The sequence below is a fragment of the Melozone crissalis genome, unplaced genomic scaffold, assembly GCF_028551555.1.
Source record: "Melozone crissalis strain CALT ecotype California unplaced genomic scaffold, PUWL_Pcris_2 ptg000007l_1, whole genome shotgun sequence".
Taxonomy (NCBI): domain Eukaryota; kingdom Metazoa; phylum Chordata; class Aves; order Passeriformes; family Passerellidae; genus Melozone; species Melozone crissalis.
In genome coordinates, this window is record NW_026535785.1 from 8710962 (window position 1) to 8733204 (window position 22243).

At 45.7% G+C, this 22243-nt stretch overlaps 1 protein-coding gene across 1 annotated transcript; it reads left to right on the top strand.

Moving 5' to 3' along the window:
• Positions 1-1275: 1275 nt before the first annotated feature.
• Positions 1276-21540, top strand: HSF4 (heat shock transcription factor 4). Its single transcript, XM_054269554.1, has 13 exons — positions 1276-1398; positions 5379-5487; positions 6555-6682; positions 7566-7690; positions 9889-9964; positions 11350-11414; positions 13015-13114; positions 13818-13942; positions 15721-15945; positions 17186-17291; positions 18637-18702; positions 20226-20313; positions 21344-21540. Exons 1-13 carry the CDS (start codon positions 1276-1278, stop codon positions 21538-21540), a joined length of 1533 nt encoding a protein of 510 aa, XP_054125529.1.
• Positions 21541-22243: the final 703 nt, after the last annotated feature.

Consider the following 22243-nt stretch of genomic DNA (forward strand, 5'->3'; position numbering starts at 1 on the left):
TTATCTTTGAGGTGGACATGGAATATTCCAGGTATGCAGAGAAGGGGCTGCAGCTGTTCCTTCCAGCTCTGTTTGGCACTTCACAGAGCTCAGGTGAGAGGAGTGGGGTCCTCTGTTCAAGCACCTTTGCAGGAATAACCTGATCCTTGTTCCCAGTGTGTGTCAAACATCTCCACTCTGCTGAGGCACTGCTGACCTCGTGCCTTGTGTGTGTGATGATGTTACCTGGCATGAGTAGCACCTGCCTATATAAAATTTGTGTTCCTTGCTGGGTTTTGTCAGTCCTTAATGGTGATTTGGGTTTTAGGGGAAATACCACATTCTTTGTACACTGTTTTAAGTTAGTTCACTGCCCTTTAAAAATGGCAAGAAAAGATTAATGCATTGTTATCCTTATCATGACAGTTACTTATCTTGTCTCTTCTCACCTCCTGACTCTTTCAGTGTTTGGCCTTAAAGGACTCTGTAGGCATCAGGTGAGAAGTCTGTTCCATTTTTAGGCAGGAATATTGAGCTTTGCAAGTTTTTGCTAAGGACCTCAGGAAAATTTAATGTTGATTTTATATTTCATTATGTTATCTAAAGAGCAGTTTCTGAGTTGAAATTACCCTGGCATTAAGCCACACATGTATTTAGAGCTATTTAAAGCTTTTATATTAATGATAAATCCATCTTGTCTAATAGACTCTATGTGTAGTTGTTTTTAGCATCCTCTTCTCATGCAAGAGCTAAATAATTTCTGTTGACAAATAACATAGCAGCTAAACCTGCTTACAATTTTGACTTTTCAAACTCATGCTGAAGATGTACAGCCCTGAGTCTGGTCAGCTCTTGTTAGTCTATGCCAGGCAAAGTTTAGGACAAGGAAATTCCAGACTAACAACTCAGGTGCCTTCAGAAAGCTGTGATTTCTGTGCCTGGGTGTCCCCCAGCCTCTGGGCAGGTGGGTTTGCTCTGGTGACTTGCCCACCTCCCAGCGTAAGGTGGGCAGCACGTGTTCCCTTTGCATGACGCTGCGGATTTATTCACAGCTCTGCGAGATCGGCTGCGGTGCACTTTCATTCTGTGCATTGTTCTCTGGGGCTGGTGATGCCATCCCATTGTGCTGAGTTTTTAAGAGTGTGAGCAGCACTGCTGATGTGACTCCCTGGCTGCCTACTTTCCACTGGCCTGGGATAAAATTGGGTGGCTCATTCTGTGCGGGACGCAGGCGCGTGCGGGGCAGCAGGCGCGCCCAGGGCGATGGGGTCAGTTTAGCTGGGGCACTACAGAGCTATGCAGGATTCACCCAGCTCTCTGGTGATGGATGGATACTCCAGCAATGTCCCAGCCTTCCTGACAAAACTCTGGACGCTGGTGGAGGACCCTGAAACGAACCATCTCATCTGCTGGAGTTCTGTAAGTGCAGCAGGTACTGGGTGTCACTAATGCCTGCAGCAACAGGGGAAACCCAGGGGAGCTGCCTGGCACAGGAGCTGCTCTCTGCTTGGCAGGTGCTGCCCAGTCACTGGCAGAGTGCAAAAACCAGGATTCAAGTACAGGCACTTGTGGATATAATTGGTATTATTTATCTGAAATACTGTGGCTTTTCTGTTTCAGAGGGGAAACTGTTTTGTGGGTGTTTTAATTATAATATTTACATATTTCACTTGAAACATCCTAAAAAGTGGCTAATGTTCTCATTCTAAGAATCCCACATGCTTTGAGAGAAATATTTTTCACCTTGCTTGAATCTGCAGCTCCCTAACATTTTCTAGGAAATAAGCAAAGCCCTTAAAAAGTTTCATTGCTGTTTGGTAGTATCTCACGTGTGTTTCTTAGCAGCCTCTCTCAAATATCTAGGTGGAAGGTAGAAGATAAACAGCACTCAGTACTCAGACTCAAACCTATAATTTAAACAGATCTCAGACTATCACCCTAAATCATTTTGGAAGAGCTTTACTTGATTTTTCAATGAGTCTGTGTGATGATCATGGTGATGTGAGTATATATTGTCTGTACAGCTTCATAGGGATAGATTGCTTTTCTTTGGCTTCTTATTTGTCACAGAGGCATTAATATACTAAGTGCAATCATAGAAATAAAATTATATATCCTTTTATACAACACTTTTATACTACATTGTGCTTTTGACCCACAACTTGCTGCAAATAATATAATTTGTTTTCAGCAGGGAGTTATTAGATAAGCTGGGTGCATAAACTTGTTCTCCAAAATCAAGAATTTATGACACAAACAAATTTACAGGGAAGTGGTATAACTCTAAACTAGCCTTTCTTATATTTACTTCGTGTCCAGTAGAGTTTTCATTGAAAACCTAAGACAGGATTGGAACTGCATTGGTATTTGTGACCATGGTTGTTTGATGCTGGTATTACATGACCAAACTTCTGAGAACCACCAAGTTTTAAATAAGTATTTTAAAGCTAGAAATTATTTTCTAACCTGTGTAAATAGTCCCCTCTCTGTTACACTTAGAACACTGTTATTTTTGACTGGCTACCACCCTGTTCTACTTTCCTGCAAACTAACATTGGTTGCAACTGCATCCTTGGAGGTTTTGGTAAGGCTTTTAGGTGTCTCATTTTCCCCTTGCTGCAGGTATCTGTGTTTCACATATTCTTCAACTTCTATACATTGGTGATATTGGAACTGAGAGATTGTGTGCATACCTAAGATTTCTGGTTAATCAGTACTTCTAGAAAATAGGACCCATAAGGAGCTGTGAACCTGTGAACTCTTTCTTAGCATAAAGCAGAGATGGAGAGGAGATGCAGTAATGGTTTATGTATACACTAAAGACTGCTGTAAAGTGGAAAGGAAAAGTCTGCTCTCTGTGTCTGTAGTAGATTGGGCAAGAAGTAATTCAATTAATTTTTAAAATGGAAGTGCAGTAAGGGAGAACTGGCAAACTCCTGGACTATCACTTGTCTTGTCAGAGCACAACATGTCTGTCCTGGTGGTTCTGTCAGAAGCAGTAAAGATAAGCATCTGCCATGATTGCTGTGCTGTAGAGTCAGTTTTGCTTTGGGCGGAGAAGATTTCCAGAGTTTCTCTGAGTTTGTGCTCCTAAAACAGCCACGGCACAGCTGCAGTGTGGGAGCAAACTGACACATGCACAGTTCATTGGTGAGCACACAGTGACCCCAAAGTCTCTTGTGTCTGTAGGAGCCTTTCTGAGTGTGCCAACTTCTGAGAACTTTGTGGCCCTGAATTCAAAGGAATGGCCACTCATGAGAGGCCATAAGGACTTGCTGAGGTATACAAAACTCTCATGTTTCTCATTTTCCACCAGGGGGTCCAGCCTAGGACACACAGCTGTATCCCAGAGTAAGGTGACAGAAGCACAAGGGAAGCAGAATAAACCAGCTGGGTCCCCAGGGCAGTGTCTGCAGTGCTGGGAAACCCTGGTCCCTGCTGTTCTGTCTGCAAACTCTCAAAGACAGGATAATTCCAGCATGCAGGCTGTCAGTGAATCTCATAAATGCTTGATCAGCCTTTGCCTCTGCTGCATGGGGTAAGGAATGATAGGAAAGACCCCAAAAATGGTCCAAGAGCACTGTTGAGGCACAGTCATGTTCAGTGTTTGCAGCAATAAGCAAGTGTTGGCGTTCAAAACCACATAATCACGTAGGGATTATATGTGGTGCTTTTTATTAAAGAGCTCTGGGAATCGGGGTAATACCCAAATCTGATTCCGACATACATCCAAAATGATCATGGTTTTATGCTCTATCATTATATAACTTTCATGTTAATTATTAAACTTATATTGTTCTATTGTATACATAGATTTAGCCCCCCTGTGAATTTCCAACATAGTTTCTCATTATTCTTCTTATGGTTATATAATAATTATATTTAATTTCTAAACAATCATCACATCTAGCAATTATATAATTTATCATACTTATATCATATTATATAATTTATCATACTGCTTACGCAGGTGCAGTTGATCTGGGAAAACACAAAGCTTAACATTTTAGATTCTATCTTTAACTTTTTTCCAGGGCTCCACTATCACAAGGAGCAGAAGTGCAGCAGAGTCAGAGTCCCGTGTTAGTGGGTGTTAATTGTTAGGGCTGCCAAATGAGCCTGAGCTCAGAGGCAGCTGGCACCATGTGCTGATGGAAATGCAGTGTAGGGCAGTGGGGTTTGCCAGCTGGCTGGATTCTGGAGGCCATGGGCAGGCTGCAGGCACACACCAGCCCCTCTTTAGTCACTGAGCTATCTCATGGCCCTGATGGCACTCCCTGTTTCAGAGATTTCCACACCTCCCTGAGAGCACCCTCACACCTGCAGACCCCCTGATGGTGTGAGGTGGGACTCACACTGGTACCCTCCTCCTGCACACAGAGCCTGAGAGCTCTTACAAAACACTGTCCTGTGTCACAGACCAGCCCCTGGGGAATTCCCACCCAGGCTGACAAGCCTGTGCCTGCTGCTGGTAGCACTGAACACAGCAGAAGGATGACTGAGGTGTGCTGGTCTCTGACCCCTCCCTGCCAACACAGTGCAGGCTCTGGTGTCTTCAGCTCTTGTCCCTTGAAACTCAGCTGCAGCTGAGGCAGGTCCCTAATATCTGCTGGTGTCATTGCACTGATGCAGCTGTCAGCAGGTAGAAGGCCAGGCAGGGAAGGCACATGGCCTGCAGTGCACCTTCTGCCAGCAGTCCCAGGCAGTTTGCCTTGTTTGGCAGGCATGGATCGTTGCAATGCAACCCCAGAAATGGAAGCTTTATCTGATCAACACGTGTGTTGCTAGCTTGGACTGCAGAGCATGACTGTCAACATTTTGTGGGTTGTCCTTGTGGCTGTTTACTATTAAAAATAATTGTTAAAATGTGTGTAGAGCTTCTGGGCAAGTGTGCTGTCTCCAGAGATGATTTGCTTCTTGCCTTGCTGTGTTTCTTGTGCCATGTCTCCAGGCAGTGCTCCCTCCAGGACTGCTGTGCTCTGAGCAGATGGGCTGGGGTTAGATCTGAGCAAGTAGGTCATAGTGGCAGGGTTGTAATGGCAATTCCCACTTTCAGGGCCTTCTTAAGACTTGAGTCTTTGTGTGAAGTCTGTGCAAGAGGGGATGATCACAGACTACCTACCAGCTATTTGGGCACAAAAATCAGTGGTATCTTTCTCACATCCAAGACTCTCAACTAAGCAGTGACAAAAAGCAGAAAAGGATCAAACCTGCAGCCACAGAGGCCTGACGTACCAGAACTGAAAGGAGCACATCTGTCATTGAGGGCTGTTGTCACTCTTAGCTTCAAGGTGGCAGTTCAGAGAACAAGACTTCCCCTGCTGTAGGGCTGCTCCTGGGCCCTTCTCGTGGTCAGGAACTCTCCCCTGACTTCACCTTTGTCCTTGTCTCCTTTGCAGAATGGCACCAGCTTCCATGTGTTCGACCAAGGCCGCTTTGCCAAGGAGGTGCTGCCCAAGTATTTCAAGCACAACAACATGGCCAGCTTTGTCAGGCAGCTGAACATGTGTGAGTGCAGCTCCCAGGGCCCAGGCACGTGGGCCCCACACACATGGGGGGACAGGAGGCATGGAGAGAACTGTGCAGTGGAAACTTTGGGGTCTCATGTATATGACTTGTTGTGGCATTATTGATGTTGCCAAAGAGGGTTTGCCTCTCACATCCCAGAGTAGTGATCTCCTTGTGTCTACCTTAAATTCCAGCATGGAATTTCTGTTAGATTACATTTCAGGATGTGGGCTAAGAACTTTCACTTACCATGTGTTCTGCTTCTCTTGCATTGATTTGATGACCTATTATTATTCATTTTCCATTTTATTCTATATGGAGTTTTATCCAGCCATCAACTGTGACACCTCCCCCAGAACGTGCTGCTCTTGTGGGTCCTGTGCCCTGAGCTTATCCCTTTCATCAGCCATATCACTAAACTAGTAACAGACAGTTCTCCCTGCAAACCTTGACATTTTTACCCCTTAAAGGAGGTGTTATTTAAATTTGGTGTGATTTTCAGCCACTTCAACAATATGACTGTTCTGATAGTTGTTGGAATTTTTTCAATGAGTAATTAAGTTCCTTATTCAAGTTTTAACTTTGCTATTTCACTCTGTAGGAGCATTTTTGTAAATTTTAGGCCAGTCCTTAGATACAGCTTAGAAACTTTCAAGGACTTCAGAGAAGTACTCAAAGCAGATTTCCAAATGTGCACATGACCCTTTTTTCCAAAAGTGGCACCTGTTGATGGTCTGTGCCTTTGAAAAACCTTCCCCTGAATCCTTCCTGCTAGCAAATTGAGACAGGAATTCCCTAGGAGCTGGCATTTCAGCTCCTGGCAGACCAACATGCCTGTGATGGAAAAGCTTTCATGGCACAGGCTGCAGCAGGGGTGGCCAGTGGATGCTCAAGGCTCTCCCTTGCCCTGGGTTTCTGGTGGTTATGGCCCAAAAACATGTCCAGGGGCAGGCAGTGTCAGCTCAAAAAGTGTGGAGGGTGATCAGAAATGTCCTCTAGAGTGATGAGGGTGGGAGGTGCAGGGAGTGCTGGGCCCTGTTGCCATCAGCTGTGTGCTCTCTGTGCAGATGGCTTCAGGAAGGTGGTGAACATCGAGCAGGGCGGGCTGGTCAAGCCTGAGAGGGACGACACTGAGTTCCAGCACCTCTGCTTCCTGCAGGGCCACGAGCACCTCCTGGAGCACATCAAGAGGAAGGTGAGGCCACTGTGTGGGAGGGGGAAACCTGGCAGATCCTGCTCAGCATAACTCCAGCATCACCTGGGCTTGTTCCTGTCCTCCCCACAAACATGTGCACCTGGGCTGGGGGCTTTTGGGTTGCAGGGCTTGGCTTGCATTAGAGTTTTGTCTGTGTTTTTCTGCTCTGTTGCTCTGTATCACAAGGTGTTTCTGTAGTGCTGCAGGGCCAGGCTTGCTTCCCACCCCTCTGCCTTTGAATTGTTACTGCTTTCCTAGAGAAATATGGCGTAAGTCCTGCAGGGTCCTCAACAGCCATCTCTTCTTCTCATACAAGAAACAGCCTACTCCTGCCCTCTCTTTTCTGTCTTATTAATATTAATTATTTGTCTTTTTTTTTCTATTAATATTCTGTCTTATTAATACCCCCAAAGTGTTGCTCTCTTACTAAATTAGCATAGCAACTTCTAAAAAGGTATTTGAATAAAAGCTTTTTGGAAATCCAAGTGTATATGTCAATTTGAAGCATTTCATCAGACTCATCCCTGTAAAACATGAGGCGTGATTGGGCATCTCTGTAGTTAAAGTAGAAAGATTAAATCAATCTAGATCAATTCCTCCCTGATACTCAATACTTTTGTTTTCCCCCCAAGCTGCTTTGTAATCAGCTCTGACAGGGAATGTAATTCTGCCAGCAGACCCTCTGTATGAATGGATTTGTCCTGCACTTTGCTCTATTTGGCTCTTGCAATAGTACCTCTAGGATAGTTCAGACTCTTTGGCACGTGGGCTGTCCTGGTATTTCAGCTGGTGACAGTCCTGCACCTGGGCCACCACAATGACTGTCCCTGTCCATGGCCCTTCTTGCACAGGTAAAATCTGCCTTTGATTTCTTTCTCCTCAGGTGTCAGTAGTGAAAAGTGAGGAGACCAAGATGCGCCAGGAGGACCTCAGCAGGTTGCTATACGAGGTACAGATTCTGAGAAGTCAGCAGGAGAACATGGAGTGTCAAGTGCAGGACATGAAGCAGTGAGTTGAATCCTACTCAGGCTGCTTCCTATGGGCATTTGCTTCTCTGGAGTGGGGAATGGTTGAAAGGAGGAGCCTGACACACTTCCCAGGGACTGACCAGAGATCTGTTGAGACAACAACATGTAGGATTTCTATGCACATCTGATCTACAAAATATGAATTAATGCTCAGCTTCTCTGTCTCGTTTGTTTTCCCTTCACAGATGAGGAAAGCACAGAGAAGGTCAGACAGGAAATATGTGCATAACCTGGGGACTTAGATAACTATTGCATCCAGATGGAAATGGTGATGAAGATGTAACTCTCACACATACAAGAGTCCTTGGCAGAAATGTGGTGGAGTTCACTCCAGCTATTAAGAAATGACCTTTCTCCCATCATTCACCTCCAAAATTTATGACTGGCCTAAAAATTATAGTATGTTATAATATATAATATAAGAACTTGTGTATAATTTAGTCCATGGACTCATGTCCCTGAGCCTGTGTCATCTGGCATGGCCAGAATTGTTGGATAAGAGCAAACCAAGCTGATGCAATGCTTCCTGCATGGGGCTGCCTCCAGCTGTCTGAGACTCTGGGATTTTCGACTCAGACATGGTCACTAAAAGATTAGGAAGTGGATATGGTTTTATAAATCATGTACTTGGAGAGGTTTTTATTTGCCTCCAGAATTTTAATATTTACAGAGAGCTTTGTTTAAAAAGCACTTGAATAATCAAATAGACTCAAACCCTTTCTTTTATAATGAGAGCTGATATTCATACACCACCAGATGACACTGTCATTGTGGGCCTTAGGAGTCACACTGCATACTGGGAAACTTCCTTCCAGACCATCCCTTTACATGCAATGGATACATATTTTTATCCTGCATCAATTTATAATGACTCCCACACTTAGCACATGCATGAGTTTGCATTGTGAAATCCAAATACAGCAGCAATGAGTTTCTGATCTTGCATTTCATTTAATTTTTAAGGAGTTCCAGTATTAGTGATTTGGCATTGATTTTAATTTATTCTCCCTTTTGCTTTGCTTGCTCCTTCCCTCCATCTGGCAAAATTGCATTCAACTGATGAAAATAATATGATTTTTATAAACTATGACAGAGGAGAAATCCCAAGCTGAATCCATGTTAAGAAATTTACACTGGTGAAGAACAATTAGGACATAACTCCAGTGCAAGCTGTCAGACTAAGGAATGCTGCCTTGCTGAAAATCCTGTCAGGACCAGTACAGAAAGCTCACTGCAGAGTTTCTTGCTGTACAAGCTGTTCTACTGAGCTCTTCAGATCTCTGGGCCTTACCTTCCCAGTTCTAGCATCCATCCACACTAGAAAGATGGAAAAGCAAAAGGATTTATCACTTTCACCTGTATGATTGGTTTTGCTGGCCTGACAGTTTAGGTACATCCATATACTCTGGAGATAAATTGGCTGGCAAAACCTTTAGCAGCATGGACTTGGCTGGCATCCAGACTCAGAGGCAGCACAGTAAATAAACTCTGCCTCTCTCCCTCTCACCTAGTGGGGCTGGCTGTTAGAGCAAGCCTGTAACCTCCCCTCTGTGCTGCTTCATTTACAGACAGAAAATACATTTCCTTTATGCAAGCTGGACACAGGTCTGTGCTGGGTTAAATCAGTGGCTCCCATTAATAACATCATTACAGTCCTTCTAGTTCAAGGCTCTGAGATGCAGGAGCATCTTTTTGTCTGCTCCAAACATGCATTTGAGCCACCACTTGCATGAGTTTTAGGCAGGTAGCATACACAGGGTCTCTGTTCATAGTCCTGTCTTTGGGAGCACTGGAGCAGTTGTGGAGAGGTTTGGTTTTCTTGTCTCCCATGGAAGGACAATGGGCGATCCAAATAACTCACAGCCACAAATCAGGCCTTGCTGAAATTCTGAGTTTGGCCCAAATGTTCCACAAAAACATGTGTTCTCCTGTTACCTTCCCCTATATGTTGGCTTCTCTTTATGTTTTTCCTCCATGCTTTGATCTATAGCTCCTTTGAGATCAAGGAAGAAAAAGGAAGGTGATTGTGTGAGCTTGTTTGGGACCCTGAAAAGAGCCAAACACTGCAAGAGCCCGGAAGTGAGACAGACTTTGCACAGTTGAACCTACTGCTATCATGGCAGCACCATGGACTGTTGGTGTTTCTGTTCTCATGGAAAATGTCTGTTTCACTTTCAGACAAAATGAAGTTCTTTGGCGGGAAGTTGTTTCTCTGCGGCAGAACCACTCACAGCAACAGAAAGTCATCAACAAGGTAGTTACCATATAAACTCCAAACTTGCTGGTGCTGTCTGGTCTATGTCCTCCTCTGATTTTTTTTTTCTTGTCCCATAATTTCCACACTGTGATATCACAGTGTAATTATTTTCCCTTTCTTTTAAGTTGTGTGATGCTTTTATGTGTCCTATACAAACAAGTCATTAACAAAGCACAGACCTTGCCCTTAAGCAAAAGATTTTAATTTCTGTGTCAGTCCTTTCTTTGATGTTAGAAACCACTTTTTTTGTTGAAATCCTGGGCAGGAGAGCACAACTTTCATTAATTGCCCTCTGTTGGCTGTGTTCTGGTTGTACCAATGCCTTTGGGCTTCCCAAATATTCCTCTTCCAATTGTTCACAAGAGGAAGCTGCAGGTGGCAGAATTGGCCACCCATTGCCCCACTGGGGGACTGTAACAGCAACTGTTAGATTTTCTGGCATTACTATACAATCTTTTAGGCTACAGAACCATCTCCCCTAAAATCTAGTATGACCAGTATAGAAAAGGCCTCTCCAGTGATTCCTGGATGGTGCTGACATGACTGAGCACGTCACACATCCCAGGCCCCACATTCTGACCCTCACGTGGCATCATGGAGTCACAGGACTGGACAGAAGTGCACGAGGCCATCAAGCCTTCCTCCAGCTCTGAGGCTGGAGCAGCCACATGCTTCATTGTAGAGGCTTTTATGCAACTCTATTTTGTCATATTGAGCAATGAGTTAGAGCCAGCTGTGATATATAATAATAATGCTCTCTTTGTTTGGAGGTCAAAGCAGAGCATTAAGTTCAAGCTGACCTGGGAATATGTTGCTAAGTAATTCCTCTCCAAAGCTACTCTGCTTCCTTTTTCGTGTCCTGTTACATCAACACTGACATTCACAGAACTGAAAAACTCAACTGAAAGAGCTCAGACCCCATCCAGGCTCTCCATAGGGAGTTGCCTCTTTCACTTGCAAATTCTTTGCCAGACTTTACAGCACCTCTTCTAAATGTCTCTGAAAACTTTAATGGATCCAGCTCTAACTCCAGGCCTAGGAATGTTTGCATGTGCACTTCACAGGTCTGTTAGGACCAGCTGAAGTTCTTCATGCACAAAGTGAAGAGAGAAAGTGCTGAGCACATGCATCCAGGAACTTTTACACAAAGCAGGTACCTGGCTGTGTCCTTGAAAGCCAGGCAGGCTGTTTTGAGTTCTTGGACAGCTCATTTCTGTTTCAGGCTCCAATGTCTCATGCAGTTTGGCTCCTATATTCTGTGGCTGCTCCCAGCTTTGGGGTGCTGTTGGGAGGGAGGAATGTGTGGGATAAGAATGGCTGCGAGAGCAGGGAGTGCTGAATCACTCTGCTGATTAACACCGGATTTTGATCTCTCCTGACAGCTGATTCAGTTTCTGTTTGGCCAGCTCCAATCAAGCCCCAGCAGCTCTGGGATAAAGAGGAAGCTGTAAGTCCCCGTGTGTGGTGCACACGCTCACGGGTGCATAATGCTGCCCCCTCAGTAAAAGCACAAGCTCAGCTCGCCCGGGCGGGCGGTCACCGGACCAGGCTCCATGGTGATGGCAGCTGAATGGGCTGAAGTGCAGAGTCAGACCTGCTGACAGCCCCATTCACTGCTCTGTGGAGAAGCACCCTGTCAGCTCATGACCTTTATCTGGGGAACACAGCACACAGTGGGACATGGGAGGGCTAACCAGAGGGAGGCCAAAGGGCAGGACCCCACTGCTGCTCCTGCACGTTCCAGTTTTGCCACTTGGCAGCCCACAGACACCTTCAGACTGACCCACAGTCACTGAATGGGGTGTGTATCCAACACTGGCTTGGTGGTGTTAACCTGCAGGCCTTACAAAGAGGAAGGTAGGGAAAAAATTTCGCTGAGGGGCATCTTTAGATAGGCCCTTCAAGGCAAGTGAATAGAATGACTTAAATCGGAAGCTTAGTGCCTTTCAGGAGAGCAGCTATGTCTTTCTTGCCCTGTGCTTGTGATTTAAAGAAGGAGAAGAGAATATTAAGTGGAAATTGCTGAGAACAGAGACCTGCCTCCAGTTCCTGCCTTTATTACCTTGTGGCCTTTGACAACTTAGAAACTTCTCCATGCTGCAGAGAAAGGAGCCAGACCTCCCACGAGCAGCTCAAAGGGGTCAATTTTCATTAAGTCAGTGTCCTTGTCTTGACTGGCTACTCTTGTGAGAATTGTAAAGGCAACACAGGATTGAATGGAGGAGCCCATAATCTGTACAAGCCAGCAGGGTATGTGCATCTCTGCCTGCCCCCTCTGCTGAGCCTCTTGGAAGAGCTAAACACTGCAGATAGCAAAGAAAAGGGCTCATTGGAAGAATAGCAGCTGCTGAGGCTCATGACTGGGGAAATTTTCTTCCAGTAGAGTGGGCAAGCAGAGAAATGAGATGCAGATCTGACCTCTAATTTTCATGGTCAGGGCTGTGTCCTCCCTGTAAAAGCTTTGCAGCCCAAGAAATGCCTTAGACCATTGCTTTTTTGTAGAAAGTCAAATAATTAGTGAGAAACTGTGCTGAAAAGGGCAGAAGAGCACAGAACTACCTGCACAGCAACTGTATTGATCCCCTTATGATGGGGGTTACACTTCACACAACCAGCTGCAATTTGCAAGGTAATTTGAGTTCCTGCTTCCTTGGAAACACAAAGGTCTGTCTTCCAGAAACCTCAGCTCTTGTGTCTGTATCTGCATCCTTAGTGTTTTATTTTTCACAGTTGTGTTTTCCTGCCTCTTCTAAATGGCTGCAGGAAAGGATGGTGTGCAGAGTGGACACCTATACTTGGTGCAGAGCAGAATGCTGCCTGGGGGCTCTGGGTGGGTTTGGGCAGGTCTGCCTCCTTCCCCTCTCTGTTGGGAATGCTCTTTTTTGATGGTGACTCCTCCAAAACTCTTGTTACCCTTCCTTGCCCGTAACACTGGGCAAGAAAGGCTCTTACAGCTGAGGAGAACTCTTGGCTCAGGGATGTTTTGTGTATGAGCAGCCAGGAGCCAGTCAGTACATGCTGGAAGACAAAAGTGTTTCTCTCCACAGACCTCTGATGCTTGACAACGGGATCTCAGCTCCACCAGTGCCCAAGTTCAGCAGGCATTTGTCCCCAGAGCCCCTCCACGAGCCCTACTTCATCCAGTCGGTGGGTACAGCCCCTGGGGCCTTGGGATGGCTTTGGCTGGGGAGAATGCTTGAAGTAATAGTAGAGATTATGGAGTAAGTAATTTGGCAAGAGTTTGGCAGTGAAGAAGAAATGAGGTTTGCTAAGCTGGGTGACATTTAAAACTCCTTCAGCTCCCCAGTTTCATGGATGCCTTCATGACAGAGGCCATGGGCTTTGTGGGGAAAGGCAGACCCTGCACACTGAACTGCCCATGTTGTTACCCCAGCCTGGTTCACCTTGAGGGAAGAGAGGAAGAAGTGAGTTCTAAAAGTGGGATTTTTGAACGCTCTGAGGGATCCCCACCATCATCAGAGCAGACACCAGACATTTCTGTCATGCAGTTAAAATACATGAGCTGGCATGAGAGGCTCCTACAGCCCTGTTGGGCTGTGTTGGATCTTTCCCTGCAGAGGAAGCTGAGCAGTCTAGGCAAAATGTCAGACATGCTAAAACCTCTTGGTTGCTGACACTTCACAGGGTGTATTTCACACCTGTACCTCTGTGCGGTTGGAGGAAAAGTGAGAGGAAATTATAATGTTGCATAGTAGGTAAAAGCTTTCTTGGTTTCCATAAAGGGGGGACTCAAAGTCACAGTGAATAAACCCTAACCATCTCAGAGAGGGCCTTGCACTTGTTTTGGGGTCTGAAGGATAAATCTCTATGACTTTTGCTTTCCTCTTAGCCCTCGACAGAGCCTGCCTCTTGCTTAAACAGCCCTGCAATTGCTGGAGGACCCATCATATCTGATGTTACTGAAGCATCACCATCCAGCATCATGAATATGCAATCCCCTCCTGAAAATGACAGGTAAACATGTTTGTGATTAAAAGTAGGGAGAGTTTGGTATAAACATGCTTATGCAACTCTTCTCAAGAGTTTTTTGTGGCTGTAATTCTACCAGATTTTCTGTCTGATTTACAAATCTCTATAGAGATATGAGATGGAATGCTTTTTTCCAGTTTGCAAAGTGGGTCAGATTTTCAGAATTAGAGGGGGGTAATAACAACATAACTTTCAAAACAAAGTCCTGAGTTTCATGCTGAGAACTTCCACTCCCCTCTTCGAGAAATTTTCCATGTTTCTTTAGTCCCAAGTCCCAAGACAGGGACTGTCTCAGACTTAATCAAATAATGAGATACTAACACTTGTTGGGTTTGTTGAGAGAGAGAAAGGAGGGTTTCCTTTTGGCCTTGGCAGGGAAGAAGCAATCAAATTGTACATCTAACAACTAATGAGAACAGAAAGTTTGCATCACAACAACTTCCTATGTTTGACAACTTTTCTGTGAAAAGGCCCCAGTAACTTAAGAACTGAATGCAGAGGTATTTTAATGCTTATCTCTTCCTGCCACAGACATGCAGTGCATTTAGGGCTAGCAGCAGAATAGCTAAAGTGATGTCAGTGGAAAGTAAGTAGACAGATGAATCATGGAAACAGTTTCTCAGGCATAGAGGCAAGGCAGTATAATTTCTAGTTATACTCTAGAAATTGCCTGTAAATCTGTTGCATAATTGAAACCACAGCCATAAAATTAACTAGAAGCATGTAAAGAGGTTCAGATTTAAAAAAAAAAACAAACCTGAAAGCCATTTCTAAAGCAGAAAATCTTTAATATAACCTTCAAGTTAAGTTGCTTATTTCTACTAATTACTGAGTGCCATCTGGTGGCTTCTGATCTGCTCTGTGTCTGCACAATTTTTAACATCTGAGCCAGCCATGGCCCCCATCAGTTCAGGTGTGATGCCTCCTAAATCAGCTGTGCTTCTGGTGGGAATTTAGGCCCCACGAGGTGAGGAGATGATCTGAAGGGAATGTTGAGGAAAGCTCTGTAGTGTGACATACCATCCCTGTTATCTCCGTGCCTTTGTCACTTTGGCTCCAGCTGTGCAGGTTCACAGGGAGCTCTAAAGTCTCCTACAAGTAACACAGAGTAGGTTTTTACACACAGAATTCTTCTAAACAAAACTTCACTATCATTTGTCCATCTGGAAATAATGTGGGGTGCCTCTCCATTGGAAAAGCCAAACTTCTGCCTCCAACCAAGTAAAACAGCTGACTATGACTGTCAGACCTCAACAGCTTCTGTTCAAGTCCTGCAGGGCCACAAGATCCTGACCTGAGTCACTGGGATCTCTGGAATGCCTGTTGGTCCAATCCTAACTCTTGCGTGGGAGGGTCTTACTGATCCCATTCTTATCTCTAGGGTGAAGACTTTTCTTTTTCAGGGGAATCTCTTTAGCCCAGTGTCCCTTTAACCTGTCCCTAACACTCACCCAAGAAACGATCTGTGCGCAGAAATTTATTTTCCATTTTTGCAAAACAATTGAATGGGGCAAATTCATTATAGCTGTGACTGATGAAATGACTGCAGATATTCCAGCTGCATTCCAGGAATACATGAGCATGTTTGTGGAGCTTGCTGAAAAGAAGGAGAGGCTGCTGACTTCTTTTGCTCATATGAGGAAATGGAAAGACCTGTGGAAGTTTGATGGAAGTGGAAGCAAGGCCTTGTGCTCCTGCCTTTCCCAGTAGCTCGAGGCCTTTGCAGAGCAGCTGTGTGGTGCTGAGCCTTGTCTCTGCTGCAGGGAGAAGTGCCTGATGCTGATCAAGGAGGAGCCAGTGAGCCCTGGGGTGAAGGGCAGCGCCGAGCCCGAGGTGCCCCTGCCCGGCTGCCGCGCCTGCTCCGAGCCCCCGGTGCTGCCCGTGGCCATGGTCCAGTCTGTCCTGGAGGGCAAGGGCAGCTGTGCTGCAGCCCCACCAGGGACCTCCCAGGCACCTGAGAGGAGAGGCAGGAGGGCCCTGCTGGACAGGTGAGGAGCCAGGGAGAGCTGTGGCCCTGCCTGCTCGTGGCCCTCTGCTCCCATGCCCAGGGTGGGGAGGGAGGGAGGGTGACTGCAGGCAGCCAAGTGCAGCCTGGTGAGCTCCATCCTGGACCTGTGGCACCTGCCAGAGGAGCCCTGAATGCCAGGGGACAGTTCACAGAGGCAGGGACATGTGGATCACCTGCTTGAAGGACCCAGCAGAAGAAGAGCTGTCAGAGGATGTGCATCAGAGCTGTGGGAGCAGGAAGAGGCTTTTTGCATTGAGAGGGATTTGGCCAAGTGTCAGCTGGAGCCCAGACCAGGTCTGTGTCTGTGTCTGTGCTACACCCCTGCCCAGGGCACTGCACTGTGACACCAGGCTCAGCCCCAGTGATCCCAGAGAGCCTCTGCTGGGGCTGCGCTCTGGGACTGAAATCCCAACTGCAGCCGTGTCATGGGGAGTGACAGCAGAAGGAAGGCATGGTGCAGCTGGGTGGATCATGTGGAACTTCACTGCAGTTCATTCTTGATAGCAACTGCAGCAGTGTAAGGAGGAACATCAGGGAGGGGAACCCAAAACACTCAATAGGGTTATCAGAAAGCTTCCATTTTCCTTTAAATCCTTACAGAGAATCAAAGTCCTCCCTCTGAACCCACTGGATGCTTAAAAGCATATTACTAGAAGAAAAATAATCCCTTTTTTAAAGACCTGATTTTAAGAGAAAGTTTTTATAGCTTTTGGAGGTTTAATCACAGCGGGGCATCACTGTTGCTCTTTTAGCTGAATGTCTCTAGTAAATGCAGCCTGCAGGGTAAATGCCTGCAGCTAAAGTCACTCCTTTAAAAAGCATTAGTTAACAGTAATTCAGGCATCTTGGACCAAGGAGAATTGCAGTGCAGCCTGTTCTGGTTCCAAGTGCATTTCTAAAAGGATTTATTCTAAGGAAAGCTTTAATTTTCCCACTGTTGAGGAGATGTGCACAGACCATCCCTCCCCAAACCACGTGTCACCCAGGAGAGGGATTGTCTCATTTGTTTTACCATCTGCCCAGTCCCTGTGTGCTCTGCTGAGTTGTACTCTGGGATTAAATCAAGTTTTATGGCATAAACCCAGGCTGACAGCAGGCTCTTGATTTTCAAAATGAGATTTAAACAGGAACATCCTTTTGGGAGACTGCTCAGTCCTGCTTTCTGTAGGTGTCTCTGCAGAGTTTCCTTTGTGGCAATGTTTCCCCTTGTGTTTTCTCAGAGCAGATATTTCAGACCCGTTGGAGGGCACTGACTGGAGCCTGGAGGGGCTGCAGCTGCTGCTGAGGAGCCAGCAGTACAGCCTGGAGCCTGCCAGCCTCTTGGATGTGAGTGTTGCTGGGCAGGCTGCATCAAACAGAGCTGCCAAGTTCACAGAGGTTCCTCTGGGCTGTGGTTCAGGTCATGCTGCTTGTTCTCATGTGGCATTTTGTCTGCCACGTGTGGCCTGTGGAGTCACAGCTCTGTTTTAACTTGCTCATGAGATTTCAGCTTCAAATTGTGCCTTTATTTTTTTAAAAAGATGCATATTTGAACTTCTAGGGCCACAAAACACTGCATTTGGTAAAGAAATAAACATGAGATCTGACACATTTGTGTAAAACAGGTTTAATATGACTCTCTAGCTAGTTTGGTAATTGCTTTGTAGAGGTTAATTTATTTTCTGCATATTCTACATCCTAGAAATTCCTAGATTGTGTTTAGCTTTTCCTACCTTCCCCTCTTCCTCATATTCTGGGAAGTGTAGCCAATGTAAAATCCTCTCTATTAAATCCTGAGCTATTTATCAGTCTCAGTTCTTAGATCACCTTTCCTTTGAAGTGGATGGTGGCTTTTTCTTAAGCGGGCATGTAGAAATAGGAAGATTTGTTTATTCTCTGTTGTACATATAGTTGATATATGAAAGGTTTTTGCCAATAACCAAATAACTCTGTATGTTAGAAAAAAATCTATATGTCAAATATATGGCTCCTTGAGGAGGTGCTTCAGATAAAGGCAAATTGTAAGCTTGCATGGATAAACAGATGAAAAGTAATTTAAAAAAAATCAATCTTATTCCCTTCAAGCAGTTCCCAAGTGTCTGTGGCTGATTCTGACTTTACAGATAGCTTTTCTAATGGCCTGCTCTATCACTGACTCTTGGTTTCTGTTTCTTGTTTCTCATTAGGAAGTGTTTTCCTGTTACTGACACACTTCTCTCTCTGTGCAACTGTCACAAGAGTGAGAATGAATCATAAAATTGGCCTCAGATCAACATATCCTTTTCCCAAATTGCTCAGACTTGTCAAGAAATTGCCACCAAAGACCTGATGCAACAGTAACCTGCCCTCTGCTACTAAATTCTGGAATGCTTTTAAAAATCATATGGATCTGGGAGTGTCCTAGGACTCAAGAGCAGAAGAAAGGGGCTTTGATTTGTGTGTGCAGTGCTCTGGTTAGTGACAGGACAGTGGCATGGGGTGTCTGTGCCCTGCAGGCAGCAGGGCTCGTGGGTCAGCACCAGTGCCCCAGCCCAGCTGTGCCCAGCTGTGCCCCGCTGTGCCATGAGTCAGCCCAGGAGCCTCTGCCTGCAGCTCAGTTAGTGCAGGGCTGCACCTGCAGCAGGCAGGGGAGGGCTGAGAATCCCAAACCAGCCCACCTTTCACAGCCATAACTGTGTTTTTGTCCCAACAGGTCTTTAATCCCAATTTATCTCTGAGTGAGTGGAATGTGACTGAAATGGAAGCCAGTCTGCCCCCGGTAAGAGCTGTGTGTTTCTGAGCTCTGGAAACAGCAATCAGAGAGCCCCAGAACGGCCCAGGTGGAATGACCTCAATGTTCACCCTGTTCCAAAGCCCCTGCCCGCTGCAGGGACACCTTCCCCTGAATAATAATGGAGCTGTGAAGCAGAGCTTGTGCATAACTGAGGGAGTTATTTCATAACCAGAGGGCAGAGTGAGCTGAAGCACAGCACGTAGGCATCTCCTGGGGACACCATGGCAGTGCTGTGTTATACTCCTGACCTGTTTTTCCCTCTCAGCCAGGCTTTGTCTGGAGACAGGCTCTGACTGATGTTGGTGTCCTGGAGGCTTTAATTGCAACTGGCTGCTCTAAACTTTCTCTCAGTGAGAATGTCACATCCCACTAATACCATAGATTTATGAAGTGTTTTTGTGCCAGAGCTCTTTGTAAGATATACCTTTACAAAGTGCAGCCATCCCTGCATGTTTCAGGAGCAGTAAAATACCATACAATTACAACAGAGATTCCTGCATGACTGTACATGAAAAAACAAGGAGAAATTGGCAGTATTTCTTTGGAATTGATACTTACAGAGACATTTCTGCAGTGCAGAAAGAGCAGGTTTAATAAGCAATGAAGGAAACTGTAGACTCACAGAAGGATTAAGGTTGGAAGTGTATTGCATGGCTGGGTTCCTTTTCTGTGTGAGAGGGAGTGAATTTTCAGAGCCTTTCCTGACAACCAAATTGGATGAAGGCTTGGATGGTTCTGCCAGGTATATCTACAGATGCACAAGTAGAGTGTTATCTACTCTAATGAAATGCAAAAGGTCTCTAAGCCTTCTTCATGGTATCAAGATCCTTTTTAGGTTTTAATAATTTTGAATTTACTAGGTAATTCCACTTCCTGAGTGTTAGGAAGGAGAATGTCTAAGAAATAGTTAATATTAATTAGCAAGTCTTGGAAGCAAGGGCTATAACCTTTTAAAAAGTATTGCAAGAAAAGGCCAGGAAAGGAGGCTGCAATGTTCAATAGTTCAGTCCTTGTGCCCACTAAATTTTCCAGGAGCTCTTGCTTGTCCTCCAGAGAGCCATGAGCATGGAGAAGCGTGGAAGCAATACATGCAGGAACTCTGTGCCTAGAGCACTGTGTAAGCAAAAACCAGTTTCACTTTAAAGACAGGCATAGGAAAATGGAAAGAAAATCTCTTTTCTCTTTGTACTGGCTGCAGAGGACTGTGGGTTTGCTGTGTATGGCAGCCACAGTGACAGCAGCCTGGCCCCTCATGAGTTTCACACATATTAGCCAATGCTGAATGGGGGATTGCACCTCCCACAGCCCTGTCCTTGATCTGCCCTGAGTGTGGCTGTCCCAGTGAGGGGCAGTGAGGCTGGGAGGAGAGGCTGGGCAGGGAGGATGGCTTGTGTTCCTGTGGGTGTTGTGCACTGGGGTGAAGCACTGGTGCTCAGACATGGCCTAGCTCTAACAAGCTCCCCTGTCTTTGTATAATTGTACATTGTAGTTTATATTTTTGCACCAAGATGCAGCGACTCACAGTGGATCTGGAGAAGAGTGCAACTGAGCTGCCCCCAAAAGTGTTCAACCCACCATTCAACACCACCTGCCCAGGTAGGAGCAGCAGCAGCAGCTCTGTGCACCTGGCAGTGGGCTGTAGTTCAGGCAGCCAGATGGGATGTCCAACACTGACAGTTTGCCATTTCAGGGAGCAAACCACAGCTGTCATTTTACTTTCATGATTGTCAGGCAGCAGTGTTCCCACAGCAGCTGCTCAGTTCTTGAGCAGTGGGAAAAGGGTGGGGGATAAGCTGAGGTGTAAATGGAATTGAGCTGGTTTTGCAGTGGGTCCCCATCATGACTGTCAGTGTTTCCACTGCTTTCTCTGCCTCCTCATTGCCACCTCAGAGCAATGTGGTGATCTCAGTGGGTAGGGGTGGTAAGAGCTGGTACAGTCCTGGGTTCCTCTGGTTCCTGCTGCAGAGGGGGTGCCCCAGTAGCTGCTGGCAGCCAGAGGCACAGGCTGTGTGTCCCCTTCTCCAGACCTTTTAGCAGCCCTCAAGGGAACAGTCCAGCTGGTGCACTTGCTGATTCTGATAAAGTGTGTTATTGACCTTAGATGTGAATCCAGGAGTGTTGCCCTGGCTGTAGAATCATGATGTATGTTCATGTGTGTTCAGCTGGGACACTCCTGAAAGAGAAGCTCTTGAGAGCCCCAGTTTGGTGCTGTAGCCACCTGAACCTGCCCCAGTTTTGATTCACTGTGTGTCATTCAAGGACTTCCAGCCTCAGCCTCTTTCATGAGCACCTCAAAGGCATTAAAAGCCCAGGTACACTGGAGAGAGTCCTTGAGCATCCTCTGTTTGCAAAGCCTGTCTACAAAGAGGGAGAAAGACACATCTTGAGTGAAGGAGAAGAGCAGCTGCTCTCATCCTTTTCTCAGTGTCTCCAACATTCAGTCATCCATTTTTCACATGTGAGGCACCTCAGCTTTCAGGCAGAACCCACCTGGTGACCTGCAGAGACTCCCCTTGATTTTAATGGGCTTTTGAGTAAGCCCAAGATTTGTCACTTTTCAGTTCTACATATGTAAAACTAGGCAGCCTGCCTTCCAGAAGCTGAATTTTCTGCTGTCTATTCCTAGGGAAAGATGTCATCCTTGAGAGTGCCCAGCAGTTCCTCCTTGACCGGCAGTCCATCTTTGGGAACGACCTCCTCAGCTTGCCTGAAAATTCCTCACTTTATGTTCCTTCTGAAAATATAGCTTCCTACATGTCCTCTGGGGGTGGCCAAGGGGATATCCCTCTAAACCTGAGTTCTTCCACGGACAACAGCCAGTGATTTAGCTCCCAAGAAACAAAACCTCCCTCCCAAACATCCACAGGTTTGAATGTGAAGAAACAAAACTGATTCAGAAACCTGCAAGAGAGTTTCTTTTTGTGCCCCTTTTTTTTTTTTTTTTTTTAGTAGGTGGAAATGGTCAGTAGCTGTTGCATTACCCTCCCTGCACCTGGATTTCAGTGTTTTTTTAAAACAAAATACTACTTCTGGTGCTTGCTCTGAGGGAGAGTGAGAACTTAACTTGCCAGGATTTTTTTTTTTTCTTGAAAATGCTTTAGAAATTTCAAATCTTTTAATGAAATTTAAGTGAAGAGTAGCTTGAAAGTCCATCTGGGACTTCACAAAATAGTGATCCTGACTAGAGCCTGCAATGGCAAACTGTTGGATTTTACTGGGGCAGCACAGATTAGCTAAAATGCCTGACCCTTGTTGATGCTGGTTATTGAAACGGAAAATAGTTCTACATGCAACTCCAATGCTCTGAAAAGATTTTTTAACCATTTTCTGGGTTTTATGGGATGCACCTGTTCCTCCTAGGGTGAGTAGGAAGAAGATCTCTTGGGGTGTGTAGAAACTTGTTTTCTGAGTGACCCCACCAAGAATGTGCCTCTGGCTCCTAGGGGAGCTACAGACCATCACAGGCCACAAATCATCCCATGCTGAGTTGAGAGTTTTGTTATTTGGAATTTGTTTTGCCCCAAAT

Coding starts and splice junctions, on each gene's coding strand:
- HSF4 (XM_054269554.1), top strand. CDS start 1,276: ATGCAGGATTCACCCAGCTCTCTGGTGATGGATGGATACTCCAGCAAT. Junction 7,691..9,888: donor CAAGTGCAGGACATGAAGCA/GTGAGTTGAATC, acceptor TTTCACTTTCAG/ACAAAATGAAGTTCTTTGGC. Junction 15,946..17,185: donor AGGAGGGCCCTGCTGGACAG/GTGAGGAGCCAG, acceptor GTGTTTTCTCAG/AGCAGATATTTCAGACCCGT.